The following is a 24,205-nucleotide window of genomic DNA, read 5'->3' as shown; positions in this document are numbered from 1 at the left end:
TTTCTCCCAATCTACCCTATCTGCTCCCCTCAGTATCCTGAAACTTTGATCAAATCACCCCTAAACTGACGTCCGGTGGTGACATGTAGGAGGAGGGCGCACGTTGGGTAGCTCCCGCCAGAGTCCTCGGTTTTTGGCCTTCTTCACCCACAGTTTGATGGGAATTTGATTGGAAACCTTTCCCAACTGAACATTGGTCATGAAAGGATGTCTCAAAGCCAAAGAAAGAATGTTTTGAAGAAAGATGGGAGCTCTAGTCAGCCGGCAGAGTCGGGTTCATTGAGGAGTGCGATGGGAGGAAAGATGGCGGAGGTGAGCTCTCTGAGTGGGGCCACTCTGGTAACAATGGAAGCGCTGGCAGAGGTGATGGTGGCTGAGTTTGAGAAGCAGTTCAGCAAGCATTTTGAGCGGCTTGGGAGGGAAATGCTGGAGAGTCTTAAGCAGTTGGTTGAAGACTCGATTGGCCCCGATGAGGGAGGCGATTGGGACGATGTCGGGAGCATGGTGAGGTGTTGAAAAGGGTGGAGGCGGTGCTCTCAACGTACATCGACGGCACTTTGTTGCTCGCGAGACTGGGGTTGATACAATTGGAGGTGTTACACCTGGGCACACTAAACTAAGGCTAGGTTGAGTCGGTTGTTTGAGGGATGGAAGATAAGTGTGGGCATTGTGGGAGGGGCCTGGTGAACCATGTGCATATGTTCTAAGGGTGTCCTAAACTGGTGAGACTTTGGGTCTCCTTCTTCAGTATCATGTTGGAGATTTTACAGGTGGATTTGGAGCCCAGTCCCCTAGTGGCCAAATTTGGGATGTCAGACCTGCCAGAGTTGCAGACAGGTGCGGGCGGATGTCTTAGCCTTCACCTCGTCGATCGCTCACAGGTGGGTTCTGTTGGAGTGGAGGTCAGCTTCTTCACCCAGTGCCTCGGTGTGGCTGGGGGATCTCATGGAGTTTTTGCCCCTTGAGAAAATTAAATACATGTTAAGGGGTGCAATTGAGGGGTTCTACAAAAGATGGTGGGCTTTTGTTGTGTTCTTTATATTCCCTGGAATATAATCCTAGTTTGTGGAATCTCGCCTCGTAATTTAACCCTTTGGAATCCAGGTTTCATTCTGGTAAATCGACACTGTACACCCTCCAAGGCTAAAGGACTCCCTTCAATCCTTCCTAAGGTGTGGTGCCCAGAACTGGTCGCATTACTCCAGGTGTGGTTTAACCAAGGTTCCATGCAGCTGAAGCACAACTTCGACCCCTTTGTATTGTGTTCCTCAAGATATAAAGGCCAAGTTCTGTTAGTCTTTTTTATTATCTGTACCTGTTCACGATATTTTAATCACCTTTGTACTTTAAAAAAAATAATCTTTATTGTCACAAGTAGGCTTACATTAACACTGCAATGGAGTTACTGTGAAAAGCCCCTGGTCACCACACTCCACCGCACTCGGGTACACTGAGGGTGAATTCAGAATCTCCAAATTATCTAACAGCACTTCTTTCAGAACTTGTGGGAGGAAACCGGAGCACCCGGAGGAAACTCACGCAGACACGGGGAGAACGTGCAGACTCCATACAGACCTGGGACCCTGGCGTTGTGAAGCAACCGTGCTAACCACTGGAAAGTTATCATTAACCAGATCCGGCCAATGAGAATACCTGCCCATTATCCCTACTCTCAGCCAATTTCCTCACCAGGTCAACAATTTGCCTTCAGTTCCAAGATCTTTGACTTTACCTAACAATCTCTTTGGATGTCTTCTGCATGTTTATATTAATAACATCCATAGACATCGCTCTCCCATCCCTCTGGCGGCACGGTAGCACAATGGGTAGCACTTCACAGCGACAGGGTCCCAGGTTCGATTCCCGGCTTGGGTCACTGCCTGTGTGGAGTCTACACGCTCTCCCCGTGACTGCGTGGATTTCCACTGGGTGCTCCAGTTTCCTCCCACAAGTCCCGAAAAACGTGCTGTTAGGTGAATTGGACATTCTGAATTCTCCCTCAATGTACCCGAAAGGGTGCCGTAGTGTGGCGACTAGGGGCTTTTCACAGTAACTTCATTGCAGTGTTAATATAAGCCTACTTGTGACAATAACGATTATTATTATTATTATAGTACTAAGTCACTTCTTCAACAAATGTAATTAGATTCACCGGGCATGACCTCCACTTTAGAAATCCAGACTGGCACTGTCTGAGCAGCTGCAAAAATTCTTAATTCTAGACTCTGGCAACTTTAGACAAACTGGTCTTTCTGAAATGGTAGATCGTTATTGAATTTTTCAATATAAAAAAATGGTTCCCGAATTGAACTTTAGAATAGTTAGGCCATGGTTGATTCCCAGTGGGTCAAAATGGAGGAGAGTTTGTGCAGGGGGTCGGGACTGAAAGTACTAGCAGCAGCGCCGCTCCCGTTAGCTCTGGGGAAATACTCAGGGAGTCCGGTAATAATAGCTTCATTGAAAATCTGGAGGCAGTTTCGCCAACACGTCAGGTTGGGGGCAGGGTCAAGGGAAATGCTGATTCGGGGGAACCACAGATTTGAGCCAGGGAGGTGGGATGGAAATTTTCGGAAATAGGAAGAGAAGGGGATTTAGGCGGTAAAAGATTTGTTTCTTCGAGGTCGGTTTGCAGGATTGAAGGAGCTAGAAGCGAAGTATGGGCTGGAGCAGGGAGAAATGTTTAGATACATGCAGGTTCGAGATTTTGCCAGAAAGGAGATACAGAGCTTCCCGGAGGAACCGGCCTCCACATTGCTGGAGGAGGTGCTGACGACAGGGGGACTGGAGAAGGGGGTAGTGTCAGTGGTTTACGGAGCTATTTTGGAAGAGGAGAAGGCACCACTGGAAGGGATCAAAGCAAAGTGGGAGGAAGAGTTGGGACAGGTTATAGAGGAGGAGGTCTGGTGTGAGGTGGTCCGGAGAGTAAATGCCTCCACCTCGTGTGGGAGGTTGGGGCTTATACAGATGAAGGTGGTATAAAGAGCACACCTCACGAGGGCGAGGATGAGCCGATTCTTTGAAGGAGTAGAAGATGTGTGTGAGCGTTGCGGGGGGGCCCCCGCTAATCACGTTCATATGTTTTGGTCCTGTCCAAAGCTAGAGGATTACTGGAAGGAGGTTTTTGGGATAATTTCCAATGTGGTGCATGTGAAACTGGACCCGGGTCCCTGGGAGGCCATATTCGGGGTGTCGGACCAGCCAGGGTTGGAAACGGGTGCGGAGGCAGATATCGTAGCCTTTGCCTCGTTGATCGCCCGAAGGCGGATCCTGTTGGGATGGAGAAAAGCCTCTCCACCCTGTGCCCTGGCGTGGCGGGGGGACCTGTTGGAATTCTTGACTCTTGAGAAGGTTAAGATTGAACTGAGGGGAAGGGCAGATGGGTTCTACAAGTCATGGGCATTATTCATTATGCACATTCAAGAACTGGATAACATCGAACATTAGTTGGGGGGATAGGTGGTAGCGTTGGGGGGGGGGGGGTGGCTGTGTGTATTAAGGGTGACTATGGGACATCCCTGATTCCTTTTTGTCATTTGTTTATGTAAACATGTGGGCTAATGTTTGGGGGGAGGATGGGATCGTTGTTATTGTTATGGGGATTGACATATTTGTTGCTGATTATTGTTTATTGTTGGTGGGTGTAAATTTGGGAGAAAATGTGAAAAAGGAGAATAAAAATATTTATTAAAAAAAAAAATAGGCCATCTGCAATGTCTCACCTACTTCCTCCAACATCCTTGGCTGGAAACCATCTGGTCCTGGGAATTTGTCATTCTTTAAACCATTAATTTCTTTATTATTGTTGTCTTGCTTACATTAATTCTGTTGTGCCCGTGATTCAATACTAGTTTTCCTGGGATGTCTGGCAGGCTGTACTGTACCTCTTCCTCAACTGTAAATAGTGAAATTAAGTAATTATGTGGCCTGCAGGAGAAGGACCTGGGGATATATGTACACAAGTCATTGAGGTGGCAGGGCAGGTTGAGAGGATGGTTAAAAAAAAGCATATGGGATCCTGGGCTTTAATAATAGGGGCACAGTGTACAAAAGCAAGGAAGCTATTATAAAGGTGTATAAGGCACAGGTTCAATCTCAATTGGAGTTTTGTGTCTAGTTCTATGCACCACACTTTCAGAAAGATGAGAAGGCATTAGAGAGGGTGCAGAAAAGATTAATGATGGGAATCCAGGAATGAGGAACCTCATTGCATGGGTAGATTGGAGAAGATGCGACTGTTCTTGAAGAGAAGGTTGAGAGGAGATTTGATGGAGGTGTTCGGTATCATCAGGGATCTACTCAGAGTAAATAGGGAAAAACTGCTCCTGTTGGCGGAAGGATTGGGAACCAGAGGTTTAAGATGATTGCCAAAAGGAAAAATTATTTTTTGCAGTGAGTGAATAGGAACTGGAATGCACTGCCTGAGAGTGTGGTGGAGGCAGATTTGATCATGGCTTTTAAAAGAGAATTAGATCTTTATCTGACCAAGATGAATCTGCAGGGCTATGGGGAAAAGGCAGGGGAGTGGCATTAGGTGAATTACTCTTGCAGAGAGCTGGCACAAACATAAATGGGCTGAATGGTCTCCATCTGTGCTGTAACCATTCAATGGCCCCATTTCCTTATTTTCATCAACATCACCGTAATAAGTTTTCAAAGGGCCCACACTGCTTCTGAACACCCTTTTCCCCCAATGTAATCACCAGGTTTCACTGGAAATTTGGTGTCAAGCATAACTATGGGTCCACCAATGGCCCATGTCCTTCAGCACCCAAATTACTCAGTGTCTACATTAACTGGCAGCATCCTGATTAAAAGAACATTCAAATAATCTAAACAAAATGGAAAATCAAACCTTGTTAGCTTTCATTGCATAAAATACTAGTGCACGCTGGCGAAGGTCTTAGCCACGAGAATTGAGGATTGAGTGCCGCAGGTTATCCACGAAGACCAGACGGGGTTCGTGAAGGGGAAGCAGTTGAACGCGAATGTGCGGAGGCTCCTGAACGTTATTATGATGCCGGCGAGGGAGGGGGAGGCGGAGATAGTGGTGGCGATGGATGCTGAGAAGGCCTTCGCTAGGGTAGAGTGGGGGTACTTGTGGGAGGAGCTGAAGAGGTTCGGGTTTGGGGAGGGGTTTGTAAGGTGGGTTAGGCTGTTGTACGAGGTCCCGATGGCGAGTGTGGCCACGAACAAGAGGAGCTCTGAGTACTTTTGGTTGCATCGAGGGACGAGGCAGGGGTGTCCCCTGTCCCCCCTGCTCTTCGCACTAGCGAACCCCCTGGCTATGGCACTGAGGGAGTCGAGGAACCGGAGGGGGTTGGTGCGGGGTGAGGAGGAGCATAGGGTGTCGCTCTATGCGGACGACTTGCTGATATATGTGGCGGACCCGGTGGGGAGAATGCCGGAGGTAATGAGGATCCTCAGGGAGTTCGAGGATTTCTCACGGTACAAGCTCAACATGGGGAAGAGCGAGCTGTTCGTGGTTCTAGTGGAACAAATGGAGGACGAGTTTAAGAGGTGGGACGCGTTGCCGCTATCCCTGGCGGGTAAGGTGCAGTCAGTCAAGATGACGGTGCTCCCAAGTTTTTTGTTCCTGTTCCAGTGCCTCCACATTCTTATCCCGAAGGCCTTCTTTAGACGGGACAACAGGTGCATAACGGGGTTTGTGTGGGCCCGAGGGACTGCGAGGGTGAGAAGGGGCGGGGGGGGGGGGGGGGGGGGGGGCTGGCGCTGCCCAACCTCTGTGGGTACTACTGGGCTGCCAATGCGGCAATGGTGCGCAAGTGGGTGATGGAGGGGGAGGGGGCTGTATGGAAGAGGCTGGAGACGGCGCCTTGTGAGGGTACGAGTCTGGAGGCGCCGGCAACGGCGCCGCTGCTGCTCCCTCCAATGAGGTATACCACGAGCCCGGTGGTGGCGGCTACCCTCAAAATCTGGGGGCAACGGAGGCAGCACAGGGGGGGAAGTGGGGGCCTCGGTGTGGATCTCGATACGGGCGAACCACCCGTTTGTCCCAGGGAGAATAGGTGATGGGTTTTCGGGGTGGCACAGGGCAGGGATAAGAAGGTTGGGGGACCTGTTTGTGGATGGGAATTGCGCGAGCCTGGGTGAGCTGGAGGGGAAGAACAGGCTCCCCCCTGGGGAACACCTTCAGGTATCTACAGGTAAGGGCGTTTGCCAGGCGGCAAGTGGTGGAATTCCCGCTGCTGCTGCCACGCACAGTACAGGACAGGGTGCTCTCGGGGGCGTGGGTTGGAGTGGGGAAGATCTCGGCAACATACCAGGTGATGCAGGAGGAGGAGGAGGCCTCGGTGGAGGAGCTGAAAGGTAAGTGGGAGGAGGAGTTGGGAGAGGAGATCGAGGAGGGGACGTGGGCAGATGCCCTTGGGAGGGTGAACTCTTCCTCTTCGTGCGCGAGGCTCAGCCTCATACAGTTAAAGGTGCTGCACAGGGTACACATGACCGGGACAAGGATGAGCAGGTTTTTTGGGGGTGAGGACAGGTGTGTTAGGTGCTCAGGGAGCCCAGCAAATCACACCCATATGTTCTGGGCATGCCGAGCGCTGGAGGAATTTTGGAAGGGCATCGCAAGGACGGTGTCGAGGGTGGTCGGATCCAGGGTCAAACCGGGCTGGGGGCTCGCAATATTTGGGGTTGCAGGGGAGCCGGGAGTGCAGGAGGCGAAAGAGGCCGGTATTCTGGCCTTTGCGTCCCTGGTAGCCCGGCGAAGGATTCTTCTTCAGTGGAAGGATGCGAGGCCCCCAAGCGTGGACTCCTGGATCAATGATATGGCGGGGTTTATTAAATTGGAGAGGGTGAAATTTGCCTTAAGGGGTTCGGTGCAAGGGGTTTTCAGGCGGTGGCAACCGTTCTTGGACTTCCTGGCAGAACGGTAGACATTGGTCAGCAGCAGCAACCCCGGGGGGGGGGGGGGGGGGGGGGGGGGGGGGGGTTCTATTTTATTTTTGTTTGTCTACACTGGGGGATCTGAGGTAGTGTATATATTTGCTATGTGTGAATTTGGGGTGTTAATTTATTATTTATGTATAGGGGGGAGGGGGGCACGGGGTTGTTTTGTTTTGTTTTGTTTTGTATTTAATTCTATTGGGTTCCTTTTACATTTTTGTTGTTGATATTTTGTGAAAACTTTAATAAAAATTATTTTTGGAAAAAAATGCTAATGCAGAGCTGGAATCGAAAGACGCTGTGGTTTATAATTCTTCAGATAAACTGTTTAATTTGAGCTATGTTCGAGAAATAAAGGAACATGATTTTACAAGTTGCCTTCTCACACCCCCAAAATGTCCCCAAGCCCTTCACGGTCAGCGTGTTATTTTTAAAGTGCAATCACAGTTGTTACACAGGCTAATGTGCTGATAGGGGGTTCCTCGTAGTATCAGTAAGATTGCTGCAGACCCTGGAAAACAAAGAAACTTCAAACACACTCATGCTATTTTCAAAATAAGCTATTTCTTACCAGTTTCATCTTAGGGTCAGAGTACAACACCTTTAGACCTGCTCTATCTAGAGCTCGGTGGATGTTCTGCTCAGATCTGAGCAGCTGACCTCCTTCACACAGCTCTGACTTAGGTTCCTAGGAGTAATGGGAGTTCTAACATTAATTCACCATCGGTTTCAAATGACAATGCATTTTTCAATTTAAGCAAACATCAAGCATTATTGTACCACTAACTCTTTACAGGTAAGCGACAAAAAAATGAAAAATAAAACTAAATGCAATATTTTTTTCACTGTTAATGTTTGGATCTTCTTTACTTTGCATCTTTTTCTGATGTTGCTAACTCATATTGGCTACTGCTCCATGCGGACCTTACAGAGCATCAAACCCGAGTTTGATTCTGTCCTAACACAATACATCTATGTGCCACTTCCCAGCATGAATCCATGGTAATCCTCTTCCCATCTGCTCAAGGCCTAGGGTGAGGCTGACGACACAGCCTGACTCCCACCAGAGCTGTGATCAGTTAACCAAGCCCAGAACATGAATAAAAGTTTGGGCCTTCTGATTTGCAAGAGTCAATTATTCAATGCAATTATCAATCCAACCATCAAGGGAACTATTCGGTCTTAATTAATTATATCTTTCTCTCCAGCCATAGATTTCCTCCACCCCAACTGTTTAAGATCGAAGCCTCGCAATTTCATTCAGCCAGACTGGGCCTGGGCCTCCCCTTGGCCCTGCCAATTTCTGTTGGGTTGCAATGAGCCCCCATCAGGAGAGATGCTGGGTCGTCATTTTAATTTTTTCACATGTGAGTGTTGCCAGCTAGGCCAGCATTTGTTACACTTCCTGAATTACACATATAAAGGTGGCGGAGAACTATCTTCTTGGATCACTGCAATCTATGTGGTGCAGTTATACCCATAGTGCACAGTTTTGCCCCAGTGACAGTGAAGGAAAATTCCAAGTCAGCAGGGGAACTTGCAGATGCAGGTGTATCCATACGTCTGCTGCCCCTTGTCCTTCTTGCTGGTCGGGGTTGTAGGTTTGGAAGATGTTGTCAAAGGAGCCCTTGCTGCAGTGCATCTTGTAGATGATGCACACTGCTGTCACTGTGCCTTGGTGAGATTTACTCATTTGGTCTCTCAAAGAAATAGAAGTCAAATGTGGTGCTTGCAACTTCCTCAGCTGGTCCTTGGCAAAGGTGAACTTGGTAGCAGAGCTCCCATGGCAGACCTGTCTTTAATTTCAGAGCAGCCTTGAGAGTCTGGGGACGAGTTAACCTGCAAGAACCATACAGCCAGGTAATGCTTTTTTAATAATTTAAAGTACCCAATTCTTTTTCCCCAATTAAGAGGCACGTTAGCGTGGCCAATCCACCTACCCTGCACATCTTTGGGTTGTGAGAGTGCGACCCACACAAGCACGGGGAGAATGTGCAAACTCCACACGGACAGTGACCCGGGGCTGGGATTGAACCTGGGTCCTCGGCGCCATGAGGCAGCAGTGCTAATCGCTGCGCCACCGTGCTGCCCTTCAGCCAGTTAATGTTGCAGGGTTTGAAGTTGGGGGTGAAGAGAAACTAACATCTTGGCTTTCAGAATACCAATAATGATAAATATGAAAGGTGTGGTACAATGTTTAAAAGTGTTGTTATCCATTAAAATACCCAGACAATGCTGTAATAAACTACAGTACCATCAGGATTTGAAAAGAGGAAAACTGATTAATGTTTCAGTGTAGCCCTTCATTGGATCTGGACAATGCACAGTGATACATTTTATTTCAGATTTCCAGCACTGGCACATTTCTAGCCATAGGGCATGCACATTGTATTTTGCAGCAAGCTTTTAGAATATTGCCATTGTTTTTAACATACCTTGCCACATACTGCAAACTGCATTGACAATTCCTCGACATCCCTACTTCCTGGGAGTAGAATTAATGAGCGTGCTTTGACACCTCTTGACGATGACTGGTGCCTGGGTGTACTTTCTTGCTTGGCTTGTTCTGCGCTGCCCTCTTGTGGTTTAGCATGACCATGCATCTCTTCAGATCTATTCTGTAACTTCATGATATCCACAGACAAACTTTTCTTGCCTTTCTGTTGGTTTCCCTCAGGACCTTTCTCTGCCTTTGGTATTTTATTGAACCTGGTTTTCTTGAAGACAAACAAGTCACTGAATTTGGGATATCGCTTTTTTGTCTTTTGGAGAGCCAGTGTTGAGGTGCTCAGATCCTCTTGCTTTGGAGTTTGCCCTTTTCTACAAGAAACGGTGAAAAAGAGTGAGTCAGATATCAGCGATACAGGTCCCTGGGGTACAAACACTTTCTCTGGTTTGGATTCCTCAGCTAATAAGGTTCTTAAGTTAAGGCATTAAACTAGATTGCTCGAATCAACAAAATTGGAGGTTATGCATAGTTTGAAATTATAGTTAATAGTAGATGCTGAACAATTTTGACTCGGCCTGAAGTTTCCACCAGCAATTTTACAACAATCAGTTGCACAGATGAGCCAGGCTGTTAGTCACAGAAAACAAGATGCGAGCAAGGTTATCATCCTTTGAAGCTCCAAATAGCAACATGTCATTTTGATGAATACTTGTAAAATCTGGAATATAACATCAAATGGTTGTGGGTATTATGTTGCCGGCGTCAAACTGGGTTGTCAGTCTTGCTCGTCGGTGTCACCGCAGCAGAAAAGCTGAACATGTAGCACAACTAGTCAAAACTGGATTAGCTACCAAAGACACCCTACTATAAATAGGATAAATTGCTGCGTGCAATTGTGGGTACAGGAAGAATCATTTGGGTTTCTGTTTTTTGATAATAAACACTGCAACAAATGACAAGTTTCCTCAGGGCTGCGTGAACATAAAACACACCAATAACGAGGCGGTTTCTACGGAAATCAGCAATCAATGATGTGGGGGGAGGGGGAGTGGGGATGCAATTTTAACCTTACCCACCTGGCAGAAAGCCAACAGGATCGCTTCAGCTACCTTCTATTGAGCTCAGCAGTAAGTAAAATCAGGTAGGGGATGAAACGGGTTGTCGTATTATCATAACTATCAGCATTACAAGGGTTAATGCAGTACCATGAATACCCACTAGAGGGCACTGCAGTTACTACTATATAAAGCAGTAATGCTGGACCTTAGGGGAGGAGTGTATGCAGGAGATAGCTAATGAAGGTCATCAGAGCAGTTAGTGTGACAAGGTTAGATTATAGTTTATACCAGTTAGTGAGATTAGCAGTATATGAGTGTAGTTAGATGTTATTGATCAATTCTGTATTTTAATCAGGACTAAGTGTCGAAACCCAGTTTAGTAGTGCAAATAAAATCATTGCTTTGTTTAAGGAAAAGTTATACTGTGGTCTTTGTGGAACACTATGCCAACCATTCTTAATAAGCAACACAAAGAACACCATACGTGCATGGATGTGGGGTTAGAGAGGAGGTGTGCGAAACGTCTTAAAAGTATTCAGTTACTTCACAATACAGAATCATCGTCCCTTTCATTGTGTTGTACCCATGCTACATCCAAGTGCATTATCATGTTGCTTATTCAAGGGTGAACTGGATCAGGCAGGGGACTTTGTTTACATGCATGATTTTTATAAGTATCAGCATAATCGAAGATTTAATGGTTTAATGATTTAATGGAAAAGTTTCGAAGTGTGTTAGCGAACAAGAACTGCCCGGAGCTTCCCAACGCTCGACACGGCGAGGCCGTCACCAGTATCAAAAGTTAATTGGTCCACTCAACGAGACCCCCACGGGCTTCACAGCACAAATGACGGTCCCGACGGCTGATTCATCGGGACCGCACCCGCCATCCCCCCGCTAACAAGGGGGAGTAGCACATAAACCCCTCCTGCAGAGCAAACTCCGCACAGCTCGCAGCCATGCCACCGCCCAGACCAGCCCCATGATTCGGGGATGCCGATTGTTGGACACGGTCGAGATGAGACGGGTGCCCTGTTCCTCCGAGGGGCTCAGAGGGTCAGCCACAGGACAGCCAGTGCCATTTGGGAGGAAGTGGCAGCGACCGTTAGCGTGGGGAGCGTCACCAGGAGAACTGGCACCTAGTGCCATAAGAAGATCAACGACCTCTACCGGGCCACACAAGTGGGTTGGCACTGGGCCTCGGTCACTGACCCGCCTGCCACCCCACTTCCCCCATGACCATGTGCCTGGTACCGCCCCCCGCCCAGTACCGTGCTGAACCACAACAGATGGGAGAGGGCCCAGACAGGCTGCAGGGTGTCAGGCATCAGAGTCCTCACCACCTATGAGGAATTGGCCCTGGAGGTCGCGGGGGTGGCCGAGGACAGATCGGTCACTGACGTAGAGGTTTGCGTACAGCGCAGAGGTGAGGAGATCCGGCCCCCACCCAGATGACCGGTCATGCATGAATTGTTAATGTCATACAGACTGACTCATCCCTCTCACTGACCACATGTCCATTCTCCCGCAGGATCTCCATCCGATGGTATCGGCCCATCCGGGGTGGTCCTCCAATGCCTCCCATGAGAACACTTCGGCGGCGAGCTCCAAGGAGACCACCGTATTCACGGCACAGCTATCATCCATGTCGTGATATTCAGATATCAGTATACATGATCAATGTATGTAAATGTAGCACAGTCATTTCAACACTAGATGGCTTAAAGTCAGATACTATAAGAACTGTTTTCCCGCCTTTTCTAAGTCAGATGACATGATGATGTGATTCAGAACAGTGAACAAGCAAGGCACAGAACAGCTAGAGTGAGAGAAGTTAGAGCTAGTTTGTTATAATAGTGTATAGTTATATAGTTATCTGTATTGTACTTTAATTCTTTATTATTAGTTTAGTATTGAGTAAAAGGACTCAGTTTATTATTTTATTACTCATTAAATAGTTCATCTTTCAACAAGAAGACTATTGGTCATTTTGTCATCATGGTGGATTTAAGAGTAATATATATATTTTAGATAAGCCATTATTTAAAATATAACAATCTGCACCCTCCACCAGCGCATGGACACACACCTCTGTGGGTGACAATAGTTGACAAGCATCTGGGCCACATTCTGGTGAGCATCACACAATTGTTGATGCACAGCAGGTAGAGGCAGGAACGCCCAACCAAGACAGTAGTCAGAGGTCTGCTGGATCCCAGGACCTAGCTGGGTCCCAGCCCGATGCTGAGCCTTTGGACCAGGTTTACTCGGAGCTGATGCAGTTGATAGGGTGCAGCCGTGATATTCACAGGGGGATGTCAGCAGCAATTCGGCAGGTCCATAGCCAATTGGAGGAGTCCCAGATGCTACGGTGCAGGAGATGTCGCCGGCAATGCGTGGCACCGAGACCAACAGTGCTAGGGTGGCAACTGCAGTGCGAGCCTGGTGCATGACGTCGGCAGCATGGGTGGAGGTGTCCAAGGCGTGGCTCAGTCAGTTATGGCCATGGCTGAGCGCCTCAACAGCACTTCCCAGTTGCTGGGAGAGGTGTCCCAGGCCCAGGTGAACCTTGATGAGGTGCTGGGGAGCATGTCCCTGTCTCAGGTGGGCATTGCCAACGCACTCCAGAGCATGTCCTTGTTGCTGGGAGGGGTGTCTCAGTCGCAGGTGGGCATTGCTGGGGTGCTTCAGGGCATGTTTCAGTTACTGAGGAGCATTGCTGAGGGCATTAACACCATGCTGCAGACATTGGGGAGCCACCAGGGCAGGCAGAGCCAGTTGACAGAGAGGTAGCCGGACTCAATCTAGCTACCCCTCTGTCCCAAGGTGAACTCCAGGGCCATATGGGCACTGACAGGGGGGACAGTGGAATGGGTGCTAACCTGGAGCCACTCTATGGAGTGGAAATGGCGACCACCAGCTCCCCCGGGTTCCACCGCGTCTTGGAGTCAGCCCCCGGAACAAGGTGACATGGCGGGGCATGTTCCGACGACAAGTGGACCAGGGGCATGCCCGCCAGGGGCATCGAAGGCCACAGCTAGACGCAGTGGTAGAGTATGGAAGGTAAGCAGGTCGAGGATCACTGAGGGGGTAATGGGGTGAAGGGGGGGTGAGGGAGGGAAAGGATGGGAAGGGTGGGGGAGGTGGGGCAGAACCATCGGGGGCTAGGAGCAGTTGGGGACACATATGTACAGCATTAAAAATGTTGCACCCAGGAAATATGATGCCTCTGGCACTTTCTTCTGCAATGCAGGCTGACAACCAACCACCTGCCCCAGCCCCTCGGGCTTGGAGGTCCTGGAGTTTGTCGGAACTAGGGTTTGCCGGACCCTCGCCGCTGACAACTGTCCCCCATCCTTCGGCTGGGCCTTTGGGTCCTCCCCGGGGACATCCTCCAGCCCCTCCAGCCCCTCCTGCTTCCTCATCCTCCTCCTCCTCGGTGGCCACAAATTCCTCCCCCTCCACCTCCACCTCCACCTCCAGCACGTCGTCCCGCTGCTGTGCCAGGTTGTGGAGGGCACAGCAGATCACCACAAAGTGGGCGACCCTCTGGGGGGTGCACTGCAGGGCACCACTGGGACAGTTGAGGCATCGGAACCGCACCTTGAGGAGTGCGATGGATCACTCAATGACAGCCCGGGTGGCCGCGTGGGCCTCTTGTATCGGGTCTATGCATTGCTCACCAGACTCTGCACTGGCATCGTTAGCCAGGTCCTCAGCGGGTACCCCTTATGTCCCAAGAGCCAACTGGGCCTCCTGGGGTGAGGCGTGGTCCTTGAAGAGGCCGGGGATGTCCAACTGCCCCAGGATGTAGCTGTTATGCACAGTCACTGGGAAGTGTGCACACACGTGCGTGATCTTCAGGTCATGGTTGCACAGAGCTAGACGTTCAGGGCATGGAACCCCTTCCTGTTAATAGAGGGCATTCCCTGACGGCCCCGCGCGCAGGGTGACATACATACCATCTATTACCCCCTGGACTTGGGGCACCTCAGCGATGGCGAAGAATTCTGCTGCCCGTGTATCTTGTTGGGCCTGCTTCATGCCAAAGATTATATAGTTTGCTGCCCGGGCAAACAGGGCATCCATGACCTCAGTGATGCACTCGTTGGCTGTAACTAGTGACACTGGTACCCGCTCGAGCCCTGGAATAATCGTGAGGCATAAAGGTTTAGGGCTGCGGTGACCTTGACGACCACAGTCAACAGGTATCTTCCTACTCCACGTGATGCCAAGTATGCAAACATGGCACAAGTGTTGCACTGTCCCCCTGTTGAGGCGGACCATGCTGTGGCACATGCTGTCCGTCATCAGTTCAAAAGACCAGTGGCACCTGTATACCTTGGGCCATTGCCGGCCTGATGGGCAGCCGGGTCCTCAGGGTCTGGGGCAGGGCCCTGAGTCTCTGTCGACGCTGCTGAGGTCGCCTCCTCCAGTGTCTGGCCGCTTATCCTGCCAGTAGCACCACGGGGGCAGCCTTCGTGGAGTCCAAGATATCATCTATCTTGTGTAATATTTGTGAGGAATTGGAGAGGTTGTGAGGCTGGCGACCAGCGGTGTCTTCCACCTAGGGACCCTTCATTCCCCCATTGCCCCCCCACATTCCACGCCCTGGCCATGCACCCCCAGCCACAGTTTGGGCACTTGGTCACTGAACCCCTTGCCCTGTATTGCAGACAACTGCACGTAATGTCACCTGGACTGGGCGCTGGTCCCCTCACCGGTGCGCACACCCACCTTCTGGTGGCAGAGATGTCCCCAGTGCTGCCCCTGGTTGTTCCGATGTTGGTGCGGAGTCCGTGGTGTTGATTCCGACAGTGCTCAGACACCATGTCCAGGCATCAGCGTCTGATTAGAATGCTAGGCAATAACTCCCCCGTGCTACAAGGCCCGCCTACCCACGGCATCTACTTGGGGGCTGTGAAGTGCTCACTTAACCACAATTGCCAATTCCCAATTAGCAACAGCCTTCAGCCGCGTGGCTGTAGGCCTCCACGGTCAGTGGGAGTTATGGGTGGTTGGTGTGGCAGACAGGCAGGGGCTGGGGCTGCCCCTGTAATGGGTACACATGATCCAGGGGGTGGCATGGCAGACCCACAGGCACTGAGACCACCCCCTCCCCAAGCCCAGGGCGCACTCCCCCCAACCAATGGTGGCCCACACAGACTAAGGCTGGCGCCCCGGGGCCCCCCCCCCCCCCCCCCCCCCCCCCCCCCCCCCCCCCCCCCGCCCGCCCGCACCCGGACAGCAACCCCAGTGCCCCGGGCTCATTGCCTGGGTGTGAAGATGGTTACTCACCTCCTCGGGTCCTCGCAGCAGCCATTCCGCCAGCTTCACGGTTTTAAAAAGGTGTCCTAATCTGTGCCCGTGTGGCCACTTGCTGGGAAGGCGGTTAGATCACAGGAGGGTCCTTAGATAGGGGGTCTTTCCCGTTAATTGTATGGAAATTGGCCTTAAGTGGTGATTATTGGTTTCTTGCCCTGCTATGGCGAGATTCTGATTGCGCCAACGGGAACAGGCCGGTTAGATCGCAAACCGATCGCCACCTGGGGAGGTTCTCGATTTTGTCCTCTCCCGCGATCTAACGGCCGCATCGCATTCTCGCCCAAGCGCAACGCAGCCATTAAATCGCGCCCAGTATTTGAAATTCGGAGACACTAGTGGCCTTGGGAGTTGAAGAACCTAACCTCTGTTTCAGCAGGTGGTAACTGAGAAGGCGTTCACCAGTTTAGGGAGTGAGACGACTGCGCTGCAAACATTCTCAGAACAATTAAAAGAGTCACGTGTCGCACAGTGTTACATGAATGATACATGAAGAAGAGTTGTATTGGACTCGAAATGTTAACTGTTTCCCTCGGCACGGACACTGCCAGACCTGTTGAACTGTTCCAGCACTTTGTCTTAATTTCACAGGATCCCCCAGGTTACAGACCTCTGCTGCAAAGAACAGCGAACGATGGATGACAATGAGTAGGAAACATTCAAGAACTCCATGAAAATACATGTGAATGAGATTCGAAAACACAAGAAGAAGAATCAGATCAGTTAAGAGTGTGACAGAGGGACTTCCGGTGGCGGCTATGAAGGAGTAAGTTGCACATTTGGTGGCTCCCGCTTGGGTCGGACTTTTGGACCTTTCCCTCCGATTTTCTACCGGACTTGAATTGAAAAATTGATGACAGAGGCAATTGTGTACTGAATTCCCACATCGGTGCATGGAGAGGAGGACTAGAAGTGCTCGTAAAGGCAGAGACAGAAAGACAGAGAAGGCTTGGACTGAAGCTGCAGCGGGAGACAGCATGGCGGAGGACCGGACCTCTGGTTTGTCGACCCAGCTGTCAACGGAGCAGCTGATGCAGGTTATTCAGGAAGGCTTTGCTAAGCAGAAACGGGACTGCTTGGACCCGATAAAAGAGTCAATTGAGCGGATGGAGCTTAGATTGGATGCCCAAGATCGGGCGATCCAGAAAGCAGAGAAGGCGCGGGCTGACCAGGAGGAACATCAAACTGCGGTGGAGCTGGAGGTGGGGACCAGCAGAAAAAGCTCCTGGAGATGGTGGAGGACCTAGAGAATAGGTCCCGCCGGCAGAACTTGAGAATCGTTGGGCTCCCGGAGGGGTCCGAAGGAGCGGCCGCTGGGGCATACATCGCAGACATGTTTAAGAAGCTGCTGGGAGATTCTCTCGACCCTTGGAGGTGGACAGAGCTCACTGAGCACTCGCTGGCCTTACTGGCAGGGGTGGTGGACACGGGAATCGGCGATCACAATCTCAGACCATGCTCCGCACTGGGTTGACCTGCAGGTTAGTAAAGACAGTAACCAGCGCCCACACTGGAGGTTAGATGTGGAACCTTTGGCTGACAAAGGGGTGTGCGAGCGGCTGAGGAAATGTATTCAGAACTACCTGCAGGTCAACAATACGGGGGAAATTTCAGCAGCGGTGGTCTGGGAAGCACTGAATGCGGTGGTTAGAGGGGAGCTGATCTCGATACGGGCCCATAGGTAGAAGGTGGACAGGGCAGAGACGGACTGACTGGTAAAGGAGATACTACAGATCGATAGGAGGTATGCGGAGACCCCAGAGGCAGGGCTTTTAAGGGAACGGCGGAGGCTAACGCGGAGTTCAGCTTGTTAGCCACAGGGAGGGCGGTGGAGCAGCTGAGAAAGGCGAGTGAGGCAATCTATGAGCACGGAGAGAAGGCCAGAAGAATGCTTGTACAGCAGCTTAGAAAGAGGGAGGCAGCCAGGGAGATAGTGAATGTAAATGATGGAGATGGGATCCTGGTTGGAGATTCAGCAGGGGTGAATAAGGTGTTTAAAGATTTTTACAGTAGGCTGTATGGGTCGGAACCCCCAACGGGGCCGGAGGGGATGAGGCACTTCTTAGGGGGGCTGAATTTCCCAAAGGTGGACAGGAGCTGGTAGAAGGGCTGGGGGCCCTGATCGGGTTGGAAGAGATAGTGGAGGGTCTGAAGGCCATGCAGTCGGGTAAAGCCCCGGGGCCAGACGGGTACCCAGTGGAGTTCTATAAAAAGTTCTCTGGGATATTGGGACCGTTGTTGATGAGGACGTTCAATGAGGCAAGGGAGAGAGGGGTGCTGCCCCCGACGATGTCACAGGCCTTCATTTCGCTGATCCATAAGCGGGACAAGAACCCAGAGCTGTGTGGGTCCTACAGGCCGATATCCCTGTTGAATGTGGATGCCAAACGGCTGGACAAACTTTTGTCCTCCAGGACTGAGGATTATGTTCCGGATGTTATTGGGGAGGACCAGACGGAGTTTGTTAAGGGTGGGCAGTTGGTGGCCAATATAAGAAGGCTATTAAACGTGATCATGATGCCCCCGGAAGGTAGGGAGGTGGAGGTAGTGGTAGCAATGGATGCAGAAAAGGCCTTTGATCGAGTAGAATGGGAATATCTGTGGGAGCTACTGGGGCGGTTCGGATTTGAGAGGGGCTTTATTGACTGGGTCAGGTTGCTGTATCAGGCTCCTGTGGCGAGTGTACGGACGAATAGGACAACATCGGACTACTTTAGACTGCACCGGTGGACGAGACAGGGATGCCCCCTTACCCCACTATTGTTCGCGCTAGCTATAGAGCCGCTGGCAATTGCTCTGAGAGCTTCAGGGGGCTGGAAGGGGCTGGTCCGGGGGGGTGGAGCACAGCGTCTCGCTTTATGCAGACGACCTGCTTCTGTATGTATCGGACCCAATAGAGGGGATGGAAGATATCATGAGGATCCTAGGGGAATTTGGCCGGTTTTCGGGGTATAAGCTAAATATGGGGAAAAGTGAGATGTTTGCGGTCCAGGCGAGGGGACAGGAGAGGCGATTGGGGGAGCTGCCGTTTAGATTAGTAGGGGGAAGTTTTAGGTACATAGGCATTCAAGTGGCGTGGGAATGGGACCGCTGCATAAATTAAATCTGGCCCGGCTAGTGGACCAAATGAAGGACGATTTTCGGAAATGGGACGCGCTCCCGTTGTCACTAGCTGGGAGGGTGCAGACGGTGAAGGTGACGGTCCTCCCAAGATTCCTGTTTGTATTCCAGTGTCTCCCCATCTTTATTCTGCGGTCCTTTTTCAAACAGGTCAACAAAGTGATCTCTGGCTTTGTTTGGGCGGGCAAGACCCCGCGAGTAAGGAAGGTAATGCTTGAGCGGAGTCGGGGAAGAGGACGGGCTGGTGCTGCCAAAATTCAGTAACTATTATTGGGCGGCTAATATAGCCATGATCAGGAAGTGGGTGGTGGGGGGAGGGTCGGCATGGGAGCGTATGGAAGCGGCTTCATGCAAGGGCGCCAGCTTGGGGGCGTTGGTAACTGCGCCTCTGCCATTCCCGCCGGCACTGTACCCCACCAGCCCCATGGTGGTGGCGGCCCTGAGAGTCAGGGGGCAATGGAGGAGACATGTGGGAGCAGAGGGAGCATTGGTCTGGTCCCCAATCTGTAATAATCACTGGTTTGCCCCGGGATGTATGGATGGGGGGTTCCGGAGATGGCGGAGAGCAGGGATTGAGAGAATGGGGGATATGTTTATAGAGGGGAGCTTTCCGAGTATCAGGGCGCTGGAGGAGAAGTTTGGGTTGGCGAGGGGAATCAAATTCAGGTATCTGCAGGTGCGGGACTTCCTATGTAAACAGGTGTCAACCTTCCCGCTCCTACCACCAAGGGGGATTCAGGACAGGGTAGTTTCCAGAGGGTGGGTAGGAGAAGGGAGCGTCTCTGACATTTACAAGGAACTTATGGGGTCAGAGGAGATGCAGACTGAGGAGCTGAAGCGCAAGTGGGGGGAGGAGCTGGGAGAAGAGATAGAGGATGGTCTATGGGCGGACGCGTTGAGCAGAGTCAACGCATCCACAACGTGTGCCAGGCTCAGCCTGATACAATTCAAGGTCGTTCATCGGGCTCACATGACAGCGGCTCAGATGAGCAGATTCTTTGGGGTGGAAGACAGGTGTGCAAAATGTGCAGGAGGACCAGCGAACCATGTCCACATGTTCTGGACATGTCCGAAGCTTACGGGATTTTGGCAGGGGTTTGCAGATGTCATGTCCACTGTGTTAAAAACAAGGGCGGCGCTGAGTACAGAGGTGGCGATTTTCGGGGTGTCGGAAGATCCGGGAATCCAGGAGGAGAAAGAGGCAGACGTTCTGGCTTTTGCTTCCCTGGTAGCCCTGAGCCCTGGAGGGACTGAAAGCCCCCGAAGTCGGAGACCTGGCTATCGGACATGGCTAGCTTTCTCTGTTTGGAGAAAATCAAGTTCGCCTTGAGAGGATCACTGTTAGGGTTCGCCCGGAGGTGGCAAATGTTCGGCGACTTCTTTGCAGAAAATTAATCGTCAGCAGAAGGGGGGGGGGGGGGGGGGGGGGGCGGGGTTAGTTTAGCTTAGAGTAGGGGGTTAATAAAGGTGGGACCTGTAGAGACGGCTTTTGCACTATGTTTATAGTTTCATGTATATTGTTTATTTTGTTGTTGTTGTAAAACCAAAAATACCTAAATAAAGTGTTTACTAAAAAAAAGAGTGTGACAGAGCATGGGGGTGGTGTCCTTCCTTGTCGGTTGAGGAAGATGATCCCCTGAACACCCAGGGGTAGCACTGGGGACATCTCTGCCACCAGAGGGTGGGTGTTTGAGGAAGATGATCCCCTGTCTCCTGTGGGTGAAAATACCTTTGTTACATATAAAACCTGTCTGCCCACCTGAAACTTCAACTCACTCTCTCTCTCCAAAGATGTTGCCTGACCTGCTGAGCATTTCCAGTATTTCTGTTTTAATTGAGGCCCATAATGAAGGCTGATGAAAGCAGTGTTGTGTGTCTGGACTTTGAAGACATTTGATAAAGCGCCACATAATAAACTGGTTAGCAAAGCAGAAGCACACGTGTTTAACGGTGTGGTGTGTTGGTGCGGATGTGAAACCGGTTAAGCAGGGTGCAGTGGTGAATGACTGATTCTCAGACTTGAGGGAAATATACAATGGTGGCTCCCAATGGTTCGTCTTAGGGAAAGCTGCTCTTTTTGTTTTTTTTAAATGCGATGGACTTGGGCACAAGGGAAGAAAGTTTGCAGTTGGAACATAGCGTGCAAATGTAGTAAACAGTGAGGACGCACACAGACTGGCAAAAGTGGAAGACAAGAGGGCGGCACATTGGCGCAGTGGTTAGCACTGCTGCCTGACGCCTCCGAGGACCCGGATTCGATCCCGGCTCTGGGTCACTATCCGTGTGGAGTTTGCACATTCTCCCCTTGTCTGTGTGGGTCTCACCCCCCACAACCCAAAAAGATGTGCGGGTAGGTGGATTGGCCACACTAAAGTACCCTTTAATTGGAAAAATTAATTAAAAAAAATAAAAGTAGGAAGACAGTGAGGCAGGTGAATATTAAATGCAGAGAAATGTGAAGTGAATTAGTTTGGTCAGAGTAATGGGGAGAGGTAGCGTAAACTAAAAGTCACAATTTTAAAGAGGGTGCAAGAAAGGAAGAGACTTGGGGTGGCTTGAAGGCGATTGAAAAAGCCAGCGGGATCCTTCGCTTTGTAAGTGGAAGTTTATGTTAAACTTTTATAAAACTCTGGTTAGGACTCAACTGAAGTATTGTGTCCTATCTTTGACTCCACACTTTAGGAAGGATGGCAACGTTTTGCAGAGAGGACAGAGAGTGCCACTAGAATACAATATCGATGAGCAACTTCAGGTAAGTAAGGAGACTAGAGAAACTGGGGTTCCCTTTAGGACATGGGCTATGTGGCGATTTAATAAATTTCACAATTATTGCAGTGTTGAAAGAGTCGCAGGGAAAAAATGTTTGATGATTAGAAATTTCACATAAAGTTCCCAAAAAATAAACAGGGATGGCGGCTGAGAGGAGAATCTTTAAGGCAGCAGGTTATAATAATCGGAATGGGCTGTAGAGGGAGATTTCACAGGAACCTTCAAAAGGTCATTAAGTAACTACTTGAAAAGGAAAAAAAATTGCAGAGCCTGCAGAAGGAGTAGAGGAATGGGGACTAATTGGATAGCTGTTTCAAAAAAGCCAGCACGGGCAAGATGTGCTGAATAGCCTCTTTCTATACTGTATGTGCCCAGGAACATACTGTGCCATTCTAGCCAAGCTATCAGTTATATCTGTAGCTTGCTGAGGTACATAAAGTGCTACAAATATTTCAAAGATAATTTGCTCCTTCCCCAACTGCTTGTTTCGAACCAGATGCCTTCATAGGAAAATAAATTATTTTAATTTAATGGTTAGCATCATTTCCACGTTTTTCCATCTCTCTCCCCTGTTGCTGCCCACTGCAGTTCCTGACTGAGTAAAAGATGGCTGCCACTCTTCAAGTGAACACCAAGAGGTGCATATGAGTAATGCATCTGATTTTGAACCCGGTTATTTCCCCTACCGTCGGGTGGTAGTGAATGGGTTGGATTTTGTGGGGCATTTGGGGGCCTTGTCCACCAGTCAGGGAACCGGCGGGGATCTCGGGGATTCTCCCGCAGGGTCGGAGAATCGCCGGGGGCTGCCGTGAATCCCGCCCCCGCTCGATTCTCCGGCCCGGATGGGCCGAAGTCCCGCCGATAAATTGCCTGTCCCGCCGGCGTAAATTAAAGCATCTATTTACCGGCGGGACAAGGCGGCGCGGGCGGGCTCCGGGGTCCTGGGGGGGGGGCGTGGGGCGATCTGACCCCGGGGGGGTGCCCCCACGGTGGCCTGGCCCGCGATCGGGGCCCACCGATCCGCGGGTGGGCCTGTGCCGTGGGGGCACTCTTTCCCTTCCGCCTCCGCCACGGTCTCCACCATGGTGGAGGCGGAAGAGACTCCCTCCACTGCGCATGCGCCGCCCCGAGATGTCATTTCCGCGTCAGCTGGTGGGGCACCAAAGGCCTTTTCCGCCAGCTGGCGGGGCGGAAATTCGTCCGGCGCGGGCCGAGCCCCTCAATGTTGGGGCTCGGCCCCCAAAGATCCGGAGCATTCCGCACCTTTGGGGCGGCGCGATGCCCGTCTGGCGCCGTTTTGGGCGCCAGTCGGCGGACATCGCGCCGTTTCGGGAGAATTTTGCCCCTCATGTCAGTTCATGGGGGAGGCCCAATGGAATCAACGGAGGGCTGCACGGTAGCACAATGATTAGCACTGATACCTCACAGCTCCAGGACCCGGGTTCAATTCCGGCCCTGGGTGACTGTCTGTGGAGTTTGCATTTTCTCCCCGTGTCTCGGTGGGTCCTCCGGGTGCTGCAGTTTCCTCCAAAGACGTGCAGGTTTGGTGGATTGGCCATGCTAAATTGCCCCTTAGCGTCTAAAGATGTGCAGGTTAGGTTACAGGGATAAGGTGGTGGGTGGAGCAGTAGACCTGGATAGAGTGTTCTTTTGGAGGGTTGGTGCAGACTTGATGGGCAGAATGGCCTCCTTCTGCACTGCAGGGATTCTATAATTATATAAAATGCCCTTCAGGCCCTTAGGTGGCCACACCCAGTGATTGAGTAGCCCACCAAGAGCTGCTGGCCAATCAGAGGTCGACAGTTCATCATTGCACCAGCACCAGAGAGGGTGGTGGAAACTGGCAGTAGTGCCCTCATGGGGAGGCTTTCAGCAGCCCTCCACGTCCCAATGCTGGGTCCCTCGATGGGCGCTGAACAACTGCTAATGAAAGAACCCCGGAGGATGCTGGCAAACCCGACAGGTGTTTGTTGGGTGGCGTTCTCAGAGTGCAGGAAAGCCGTGCGGCTCCTCACTAATAAATTGCGGTGGACTCAGGGGTAAAATTGGCTCACTAATGACATCCCACTAACAGTGGCCAGCAATCCCCCAAACTCTGCTTAACCGGGTTGAGGGTTCTACACTGCTGGGAGACTGACATCTTCCTGGCCACCATGGTTCCTGGCATTAAATCCAGCCCAATGATTCTCTTACTGTTCTTTCACACAATACTTTATTAACGTTTGTGAAGAAAATACTTGTAACAAAGGTTTTCTGGAGAGCAGTCAACAAGATAGATGTGCCGCAAACAGGCAGGACATTGGTTATTAGTGATTCCCAAATTCTCATAGGTTCCCAGAAGTGGACTTTAGTCCTGTGTAAAGTCATAGGAAATAGGAGCAGGAGTAGGCCATTCGCTTTCGAACCTGCTCCGCCATTTAATACGATTAGGATTGATTTTATTGTAGCCTGAACTCCACTTTCTTGCCTGCTCCCTTGTGGTGATTGTCACTTTAAGGGCGACGTAGCAGATGAAGGCTCACCTGGCCTGGGTGACATGTCGAGACTCAGAGCCGGGAATCACCCAAGGGGGAGGAATTCT

At 50.8% G+C, this 24,205-nt stretch overlaps 1 protein-coding gene across 1 annotated transcript in view; it reads right to left on the bottom strand.

Annotated features, from left to right (window-relative positions):
- carmil2 (capping protein regulator and myosin 1 linker 2) overlaps nucleotides 1–24,205 on the bottom strand; it is a 323,518-nt gene that overhangs the window by 37,336 nt on the left and 261,977 nt on the right. The window contains exons 33-34 of the mRNA XM_072518320.1: nucleotides 9,342–9,726; nucleotides 7,478–7,594 (exon numbers count right to left, since the gene is read on the bottom strand). Of these exons, the coding sequence (XP_072374421.1) occupies nucleotides 7,478–7,594; nucleotides 9,342–9,726 (502 nt within the window). The remainder of the gene's footprint in view (nucleotides 1–7,477; nucleotides 7,595–9,341; nucleotides 9,727–24,205) is intronic.

Source organism: Scyliorhinus torazame, chromosome 10, assembly GCF_047496885.1.
Source record: "Scyliorhinus torazame isolate Kashiwa2021f chromosome 10, sScyTor2.1, whole genome shotgun sequence".
Taxonomy (NCBI): Eukaryota; Metazoa; Chordata; class Chondrichthyes; order Carcharhiniformes; family Scyliorhinidae; genus Scyliorhinus; species Scyliorhinus torazame.
The sequence above is the reverse complement of the archived record's forward strand: the minus strand, read 5'-3'. Positions and strand labels throughout refer to the sequence as shown.